Genomic DNA, 10,460 nt, shown 5'->3' with positions numbered 1-10,460 from the left:
GCGTCGTTCACTTCAAAGAGCCGGCTCTAAGAGCCATTTCGTTCGCGAACGACCCATCACTATTTACTACAGCATGGAGTTATTTCTCGAAGTAAATTACTTTCATATTCTCATTTTTCCATATTCAGTTATTTGCAGATTGTTATAGTAACTTCTTTGATCTTGAATTGAACAAATTCCCATTTCTGTATAATACCCACTATTTATTCCTTAGTTTCAGTATCTCTGATTATATGTCTAATTTTATCACAATATTCATCCCTATTTAAAAGGCTGGCATTGAATTCCCAATATTAATATCCCCTGCTACTAAGTTTCTTCCTTGTTGGTTCTAAGACAAGATCAATAAAGCAGTGATCAGATGGGGGTGCTTTGGAGATTTTAGATTGTGAGGTACACCAAAAAATGGCATCGCTCACCAACCAATAATCAATTCCTGACCTGCTTTCTCCATTAGGTTTAAACCACGAATATTTCTTAACTCCAGGATTCATACATCTCCAAATGTCTGTGAAATTATTATCACAAGCAAAGTTCTCAATAATGTTATTCTGCTGCCTCCTTCCTAAGCGAGGCGCCCATCTGTCCATCCATTCATCTGGTGTCGTGTTCCCATCGCCTCCAACGACAATATAATCTGTGGGGTACATAACTTTAACTCTGAAATCACATTTGTTAAATTTTCCAACAGACTTTTATTTTGACCCTCATTATTTAGGTCCATAAAGCCTTGTGACAATAAGGAATAAACCTTCGCATTTCAACACTACAGTTAACCAGTGGCCCTCTCTGTCAGCTTTGTAAGTTATAATTTGCCCTGGGAATTTATTAAAACAAATCGCCACACCTCCAGATGGATTAGATCCATGGCTGAAAAGAATCTGGTCTCCCCACCGATCAGTCCAAAATGTAACATCAGCATCTACAGAGTGAGTGTCTTGTAGAAATAAAAAGTGACATTTTTGCCCCTTGCAAAATAAAAGAGTGCATTTTTCTTAACAATGTCCTTCAAACCCTGAATGTTTAATGAACTAAATATAATTTGCGAGTGAACCATAACAAGTAAAGAAAAAATGAAATGAAAAAATAAAGAGGTGCGAGTTTAACCCATAACACTTGTCACCCACTCAGTGACTAGTAACCTCTAATTTTCAGCCGAGCTCTGTTGTCCCATTAATAATATTCCACCGTCTAACAGTCGCCAATCCTCCGTCCTTCAATGTATCCACGAGGACCTCGGAAAAAAGGTCTGTCTTGCTTGCTCGTTCAATTTGAGGCCACATCTGCTTCCTCTCTTCCAAATCCTCCCGTGGCAGTACCTCAGCAAAGTGAAAACAGGCATTCTTACAGACAGCCGAACCGACTCCTTCAGATCGTAGTTGTCTTTGGTCAGCTGCTCATATCTTCTCTCCAACTCTTTAACCTTCTGTCTACATTCTTTCACCTCCTCCAAGTTGTCACAAAACGGCCAGAGGCCAAGCACCAAAAATCAAACCCACGTGCAGGAAACCCAAGGCGGAGGCAGAGTAAAGGGTTTAACAAAGGTTTATTAACTAACACCAAAATGACGTTAACGTTAGTACTTGATTTAAGGCTTGATATATGGGGCGTGAGGGTCTTGGCCAGGGGAGAGTGACAAGCAAGGGGACAGGTCCAAGAAAGCAACGGCAGCTGCTGGTGATTAGGCAAGTACTGGAAGAGAGGAGAGCAGTGTTAGAGCGGTAGCCAATGAGGAGTTCTGGAGAGAGTGGAAGCTGTGAAAATCTTCGTCTTACTGTGCAGGTGGGAGATGGAAGCGTTGAGGGAGAGGTGGTGCGGTCCAGGTGGGTTAGGTGGTGTGTGGCAGCTGTCCTGAGTGGTGAAGGTCCCGAGGTGGTGTAAGGGCAGGCAGGTGAGGCAAGGAGATGATTCCAAGAGCTGGCGGGTTAACCAGATTTCCAAGAGGAGTGATTCAGTATGATGGAGTTTTCCTGGAGTAAATAGGGTAGTTGACAAACTGGCGAGGAAGCAGTGTCAGCAAGCAGCTTAAATCTCCAACCTGATTGCCTCAATCAGCTTCAGGTGAGAGGGGCTGTAGGCCCTGCCCATGGGTGGATACCAGGGAGGTCCAGACCTTCAATGGAATTTTACAGCCACACACCCAGACCATGACACAAGTTGAACTGAACAGCTTTCGATAGGATGGCTAGCCTTTTTAAAAAGTATAAAAAATATACATACCAAAGATGTAGTTGTAAAGAGCAGAAATATTCTAAGATTTGAAAAAACATATGAAGGCAACAAGAATAATAAAGAGAAACAGGAAAGTGTGGATGCCTACAACATTCACTCAATAAACAAAATAACAGGGTTATGAATCATGCATCGTGTGGCAACAAAATAGAAAATGTAAATAATTGTCAGGTCTGTCATTAAACAATTTCAGTTATGAATCAGTTCATTCAACAGTTTTTGCATATTTGATTGGATATGTGAAAAATGCATGGATGGATGGTTTCCTGTTCAATCTATTTGAAGAAAATAATCAGATTTTAAATTTTAAAAACTTATGTTAAGTACATTTGCAATAAATTTTTTAAAAAGTGATGTGAATACATTTTAATATTCACATTTTTAACAAAAGCAGACGTTTGTATATTGCTTCAGCTGCATGTTATGTTCTGCACTTTTTCTGTTCACCTATGCTCACTGATGAGTCAGCACTTGAGGAATGAAGTGGTAATGTGAAGAATAACAAAAACACTAATGCAGCATGATGTATACAAAAAAATCAACACTTGTTTTTCGTCTTTATTTTGCATCTTTTACACGTGGTAGTGTCACTGATATCAAAACTCACACATAACCTGAATGAAATACAGAAAATCACAAACAGGTCATTTAAATGAAAGTCATTTGTGATTTTGAATGGAAGGAACATCTGCAGCGACTGCTAAATGACGAGATGCTAGTATGTAAAGATGTTTTCCGTTCTGTGTCCCAGCTTTTCCAGATTTGGCAGACAGGCATTCTGGATCATAGGCGCGGGGCCGCAGAGGACGATGAGGACGTCGTTGGATGCAGCGGGGAGGTGGTCCTTGATCATGTCGTAGGTCACAAATCCTGAGCTGTAGCTCCAGTCTGGAGAATAAGATCAAAGAACCACGAAGCTGAATTTTCACCAGTATGTGCACAATTCGGGTCGTGTTTTTAGCACAGGCTCACTGAAATGTGAAAGCGTTTCAGTCGTGCATGATGTCGAACTATATATGGCTTATTCAACATAGAAGCGTGTCTTTTATTCTGCTTTTTACTCCTTCTCTAAACGCTGAATATTAAACACTTCTTCTTTCTCTCCTTTTGAATCTGTCTCTGTCCTCAGAGGAAGGAAGCGAGGCCTTTTGGTGAAAGGCAGGCAGAACTAAAAGACAACCTCCATTAATAGATAAACATTCAAAGAAAGATGACACTGTCTGCTGCGGTTTTTGGTAAGACGAAGATTTTAGTGTCAATTAAGCCATTTGCTGAAGAGGCTTGTTCACCAACAGTCATCTCGCCATCAAAGGCCAGCAAATAATGGCTTTGCTAATGAAGAGCTCTTCAAATAAATAATGATCAAGGGCTGATGTGTCCCCTTTCTGAGGGGAGCTAATGAAGACGAGACACGACAAAATAAAAGGTCTCCACAACAGAGACTATGTAACAATAATATGCTTGTTAATTCAAGCTGGCTTTAAGGATTATACGAGAGAAAACGGGAACGTTTTGCTAAGCTACTGTAACGCCTTGTGGGAAGTATCTCCCTCCTCAGCCTGCAGGGATTTTCCTTCAGCTGAGGCGTCTTTGTTTGGTGTCAGCAGTGAAACCAAACGCCTGAGTATCAAGATTTATCCTGCTGCATGTAGCCTGGAGAGTCTCTAATACTCACATACAGGCCTGCAGTATATCCTGTGTGGTAAAATGATCAAATTAGTCACAGAAAGTGTTTCTCAGCATCAACTTGAATGTAGTTACAAAGTTATAAAGCCACTGTAGGACTTAATTTGTGTGTGTTTGGATGCTGTCGGCCAATATGTTTGGAAATGTTACAAGTATCAGTTTGAAGTCACTATTGGTCATTTTTAACAATAAAGGTTTTCCTTAATGGATAATCTGAGTAAGGCTGTGGTCATGTCTAAGCATTTTAAGCTTCATCTGGGGCTCCACAAGGTTAGGGTTAAGGTCAGGGTCAGCTTGTTCATGTGACCTGCATCCATCTTCTTCATTTGCTATTTCCTGATATCAGGCATATTTTAAACCCAAGACAATATTACTCATATCTGGTTTACTTCACAAGAAAAAGGGAAAAATACTAGCAATGATTTATCTTCATTCCCTGTTGGTTTTCTAAGACAACAAAGACATCTTCAGAGTAACATAAATAGAAATGAATTGAAAGAGTAGGTGAAGATAAGAAGGTCCATATTCACATATATTCATAAAACAAATGGTGAAACTCATTATGGATTTACAAACATCTTCCTTTTCTTTCTTTTGCAGAACAACTTCTGTACAACTCGTGCACTCACACATCACAGGTGAGTCACACAGGTGTTCTGCTACATGGCAGTCACGAGTGAGGGAGCAAAAAACAACACTAGCTGGGAATTTGCAACACAAAGGAAGTGTTGTCTCTGCAGACGGAGCGGCATGAGGATTCTTGTCAGAGTTGTGCTTCCAGGCACCTGATGAACTGAAGCTGCCAACTTGACCCCGTTCATATGCAGACTGATATCGACTTGACTCCATCGTGTGGCAACATTTATGGCAGGTTTTAGAGCCAGTGTTGGTAAGCGTGGGGAAAAACAATCCATACAGAATAATATTGGAATATTCTGTGTGGTGATTATGATATTTGCAATATATTACTTAAACTGTCTCAACTGAAAAACATTCAGTATTTGAACACACCCAGCTTTTCCCTTCTAACTGAGAGCTCGTGGTTAATGGTAGGGATGCACCGATACCGATACTGGTATTGGGTATCGGGGCCAATACTGTAAAATGTGTGTGTACTCATACTCGTAAAAGTTAACCGATACCATGAACCGATACTAACTTATTTCATTAATCAGAGGGTGGCTTGTCATTTTTGTTGTAGTTTTTTAGATTGGCCACTAGGGGGACATCCCGCGCTAAACAGGCACAGGGTTAGACGAGTCAGACTGGCAGCTCCAGATAAAAAAGAGAAACTGGAGGCTGCTGTAGCTAGGCTAAACAAAATGTCAGCAGTGTGGACCGGAACAGCCAACTTTAACTCAGGTTTTGGAAAAGCGATGAAAAATGTCAAGAGAAAATCCACGGGCAGTTAAAATAACAGAGGCTCTGACTCATTTTATTTCTCTGGATGACAATGCCGGTCGTGGAAAACATAGGATTGCACCGTCTTCTCAGCATACTCGAGCTGCGATATGAAATCGGACACTCTGCAATAATTTAAAAGTTTATTTTATTCTCAAACCTAATTTGTATTTATTTTATTCCACACAGAAGTGTTTATTTATTATTCTGAAAGCTCGGACAGTGCCAATAGTTCAGTGATATTTTGTTAAATTACAATGTGGAGACTGCAATAATTTAACAGAAGTGCTTATTTTTCACTTGAAATTTTTTTTGTGGTCATTTTTATTAAGATTTTATTTTTTATCGGCAGAGAATAAAATAAAACCTGTCTTCCAATTCATTGCATTTGTGTGTGTGTGTGTGTGTATGTGGTAGAAGTATCGGTTTTTGTACTCAGTATCGGCAAGTACTCAGATCCAAGTATCGGTATCGTATCGGTTTGAAAAAATTGGTATCGTTGCATCCCTAGTTAATGGTTCAGTCACACAAGGAAAAATAGGACAGCAGCCTCTTTGCAACTGAAAAATATCATCGGCTGCCTGCGTTTGTCGTACTGAATTATTTCACATTCTGTGAGCGATTGCAGCTTGTGGTAAATAGTTCCCCTTAAGGATGTTGCACATTCACAGCTACTTTTGATTGCACAAGTTGCCTGATAGGAAGAAACATTTCTGCAAACAGTCGCTGTCTGACTTTGACTGCAATTATTTTCTCAGAGATTGTTGAAGGTTTGCAAATAGTTGCAGTCTAGTTATAAATGCAGACAAATTACCAATAAGTTGCCATCAGTCTGAGTCTTTGTCAGTGAGCAAAGATCAACAGGATTTGAATCTGGTTGTGTTCTGGTTAATTTACTTTATAGCACGGTTAAAATTGAACTTTCTGTCTATGCAGACGTCAACAGATTTATGCTGATTTATCACAGTTAGTTGCTGTATTATCAGAAACTCCGATTCAGGCTGATATTAGTCTGGAAACATTTATAGTATGGCAGGTTTTAGCGACAGTGCTGGTATGCGTGATAATCGCATTTTGCAGCAAAAAGAAATAACTGTAGTGATATAGCCTTATCTTATTGAATAAAACATACACCGTTTTATATATGCATTAAGTGTATTGTAATCGTGAAAGCATTTGTCTCAATGCTGCTTTTTTCCACATTCAGACTATGAATTAGTGCTTAAACTGAGCCCTCCCTCTCTATTCTGGAGTGAACATTTTACAGAGTGAATTTTAGATCCATAGATGAAGACATTTCCTCTTACTCTGTGGAGGTTTGTCCAGTGTGAACCACAGCTGAAGTCTGTCAGGATGGTTCTTCTTCACCTCCTCCAGCTCCTCCCTCAGTAAGATGTCTTTCTCAGTCTAAGATAAAGTAAAACCCAGTAAAGCAGTTTGACCACAACACTTTTCCTTTATATGCAGGTATAGAATTCAACTGAGACAACGCAATATCCCGCACACAGCTGACCTGGTTGGCGAATATGAGAGAGCACTTGGTGTTGTCAGTGGAGTCTGATGAGATACTGCGAATTAACTGCAGCATAGGAGTGATACCTGGGAGGGTGAATGACACCGGAGTTAGTCTCAGAGGTGAAGTACAGACTTTTCTCATTTTTCCAGTGAACTGAATGTGTCAGCAGTGCAAAGCAAATATGAAAACTTTCTAAAAGTTAAAGCATGTCACAGATTTGAGGACCACAATTGCACACGAGCAGAACAGCTCTTTTCAAACACTGTATTACAACCCAGTCGTCTAAAACACACTAAAATAATAACATGATGCAGTAAAGCACTTAGAATCACTTTAAGGTAAATAACACTTCTGCAGATTTTTGTCCTCTGTGATGTTCCTCTGAATAAGTGCGTGTATATTTAAAGTTATTAGAGTAATCTGAAAATGGACCTGTTCCACCAGCGATCATTCCTACGTGCTTAAACTTCCGAACCTTTGGCTCCGACTTCTTATCTGGTCTGATGGCAAACTGACCTGAGTGGATGACACAAAGTCTCAACCAAAGCAGATCACACAGCGCCTCCTGCTGGTGTCAGCAGGTTAATGTAGAAACTTCTTTTTTTCTTTTTTTGGTTCTTTTCATAAAAAACACCATCACCGCACCATTGCCCTCATACACCAGGAGTCCATTGGGCCCTCTGAAGTCAATAGTGTCTCCAATGGTCATGCCGTCCAGGTACTGCGACATCTTCCCTCCATCAGGGAAAGACGGGTGGGTGTTCTTGTAGTAGACCTGGAGGAGTTTACAGAAGGACGTCACATTTTTATTTTCACCTTCTTATGCAGTCTCATTTTCCACAACAGTGCAATAAAAATGACTTCTAGGCTCTCAAATGATCCACTCAGCTGGTAATAATCAAATCAAAACTTTACACATATTGTCTAATACAGCGGTCCCCAACCCCCGGGCCTCGGAGTCGTTTGGTGCCGGTCCGTGAGTCGTTTGGTACCGGGCCGCGAGAGTTGAGGTTCAGGTGTGAAATGTATAGTTTTCAGGGTTTTTATCAGTTTTCAGCGTTATTTTGTTATCGTTTTTATCGTTAACTCGGTTTTCCTGGGTCTTTTCACGTGTTTTATGAAAAAATCTTCTTTTTTTCGGTACCGGTACTAGTTTTATTTTGTTGTATTTATTCGCGACACCTTAAAGGCCGGTCCGTGAAAATATTGTTGGGCATAAACCGGTCCGTGGCGCAAAAAAGGTTGGGGACCACTGGGCTAATATTACTATTGATTTGGCCTTTTTCTCTTACTGGAAAAGCTTCCCTATAATCCAGAAAACAGAAAGAGTGTATGTAAAACCAATATTCAAAATGTTATTTATGCTTTTGGAGAAAGCATCACGATCACAGTTATGTGACAAATGATGAAACCTTCTGTGTGGTACAAAGCATCTCACAACATTGTGCTTCAGTTTTACGTATTAATGATATTCTAGTGTTAGCTGCTAGCTTAGCACTCAGTAATTTTATATACATATAAAATAAAATTTTATATACATATAAAATTACTCCAGAACATCGGCGTAACTTTGTGCTAGACATGGGGAGGGTCATGATCTCTGTCTAAATAAATAAATCTGGGTAAATTCCCAGATGATTAAACATGCAACTATTTTGCTGGTAATAACTGAAATGAGTAAAGAAAATCAGCAGCCTATTTATGCAAGATAATTCACAATTTTATTCGGAGGGGTCATAACCCCCCCTAACCCCCCTGGAACTTACACCCCTGCTCCAACAGGCTCAGTTTTTTTAAGGAATTATTGCTTCAGACTTGGTTGCCTATTAAAAACTGAAACTCACGGCCTTTCATCAGTTTCTAGGGCTTTGTACAAATGGCTTATAGTTTAATAAAAGGGATAAAAGTGTTTACTAAGGGCTCATTAAGCAATGACTGACTGTCCAACTGATAATCTCACTGACGATAGTAGCTCAGGATGCAATACAGACACTCAGATCTTTCCCAGATTTCTTAATAATTGCTCTACAGATCAAATGTGAACATGTCAAGGTTAACCACCTTAACCACGAGGTCAACATATCCTTGGTGCTCATCACTGGAGACTGGAGTGTAGGCTCTAACCACCAGAGCGCCGTTCACCTTTGCTGACAGGTACACGTGCTGGCCTGCACAGTGGATAGAGGGGGAAGAGAAGTGGCAGGTTTGGTGTAGTGTTGGGTTAAAGTGAAACAGGACAGTGGGAAAAATGTTGATACAGGAAATGAGGGCAGTTCTACGGCTGCAGCAAGGAATCGTGAGCATCACTGTCAAGTGCTAATACTTATCTATTCTAATCAAAGTCCAATAATTTTTTATTTTTGATATTTAACCGGTGTAATCGGCAAGTGAGCTTGCCTTCTTGTTTGTTTGTCTGGTTATACTGCAGCATAAGTATGAGGAAGTGCTAAAAGTGCTGAGTGCTCAGATAAGAAAATCTGCATGCTTGCTTTTTCTACTAGGATTTTATCAGAAGAGAGAAAGAAAAGAGCTGGTACAGTACCTACTGGCAGCCCAAGGATGTGACTTCCAGATTGAAGGCCAAACCGAAATTTCTTTGTGTCATGACTGATTTCCTGCACAAGGACACAGCCACAGTACCATAAAAAGAGAAAATACATATAATATTATCCTTCTAATAACTCTCCCATGGCTTCAGTTTGAAGCTTTATGTTTATGCAATACATTAACAGATATTTGTCCTATTATGTAACTGCATCTTGAGGGTATTTAAAACATAAAGACCGTTCCAGGCCTGCAAACCGGTGCACTGCACAAAAACAGAGCTGTTACAGCTTACTCAGTGAGATCTATCACTGCACCCCCAATAATACTTTCTTATGATGGGAATTTTTGATGAAAGAATGAGTCCTACATTGCCCACAATGCAACTCAACAGACCTTAATGTTTAAAATGTGGTGTGTGAAAGGATTTACACGGGCTCTTAGTACACTAAATTTGAACTGTTCTTTTTTAGGGTCAACATGAGTGAATTTCAAAGATTACTGAAGAGAAATATTGTGACTACAAATGTGAAAATCTTGTTGTTGTTGTTTTGTAGTCATTTAACACTGGATTTTGTTAAGCCTGTGAGTTTGTATGCAGCCCACCTCTTTGCGTATAAGTGGGAGAGGATATTTCACTGTGGGATCTTGGAGAGTGACGGGCAGCTTCTTCTTCTTCTCACCTGAAGAACCTAGCAGGAAGTAGAAAACTGTTCCTACCAACACAAAGACAGCCACCAATCCAGGGATCACCTGCACGACAAAGATCAAAGTGTGAACACGCTGCACTTACTTATAATCCAGTTTTATACAAATTTGTGCGTTCACATTCAGCCGTTTGTAGCACGCTCAGCGACTTCCACAACAGTTAAGATAGAGAAACAGTTTACATTCAATAACTGAAAGGAGAAATAAAGCTCATTTTTTTCTCACCAAGGTCTCGTCCATGTTTAACGTGACAAATTAGTCAGTCAGAGCCTCCCTCTCCTCCCACAGACCAGAGTCCACACAGTTAAGGCAGCCTTGCCTCATTCACTCTACACACAAATCTCAAAAGGGGCTTGGCTTCCCACTGAGGTGA

At 40.2% G+C, this 10,460-nt stretch overlaps 1 protein-coding gene and 1 long non-coding RNA gene across 2 annotated transcripts; both read right to left on the bottom strand.

Moving 5' to 3' along the window:
- Positions 1-2,777: 2,777 nt before the first annotated feature.
- Positions 2,778-10,445, bottom strand: cyb5r2 (cytochrome b5 reductase 2). Its single transcript, XM_085169179.1, has 9 exons — positions 10,313-10,445; positions 9,986-10,132; positions 9,378-9,450; positions 8,897-9,003; positions 7,481-7,610; positions 7,268-7,351; positions 6,833-6,918; positions 6,627-6,726; positions 2,778-3,120 (listed from the first exon to the last, which is right to left on the bottom strand). Exons 1-9 carry the CDS (start codon positions 10,325-10,327, stop codon positions 2,948-2,950), a joined length of 915 nt encoding a protein of 304 aa, XP_085025305.1. The 5' UTR covers positions 10,328-10,445; the 3' UTR covers positions 2,778-2,947.
- Positions 7,909-8,888, bottom strand: LOC146513602 (uncharacterized). The gene is made up of 2 exons (XR_014875476.1): positions 8,394-8,888; positions 7,909-8,332 (listed from the first exon to the last, which is right to left on the bottom strand). It is a non-coding gene; the product is annotated as an uncharacterized LOC146513602 (long non-coding RNA).
- Positions 10,446-10,460: the final 15 nt, after the last annotated feature.

Source organism: Neolamprologus multifasciatus, chromosome 7 (assembly GCF_963576455.1).
Source record: "Neolamprologus multifasciatus chromosome 7, fNeoMul1.2, whole genome shotgun sequence".
NCBI classification, from domain to species: domain Eukaryota; kingdom Metazoa; phylum Chordata; class Actinopteri; order Cichliformes; family Cichlidae; genus Neolamprologus; species Neolamprologus multifasciatus.
Note: the sequence above shows the minus strand (reverse complement) of the source record. Positions and strands in the feature narration are given on the sequence as shown.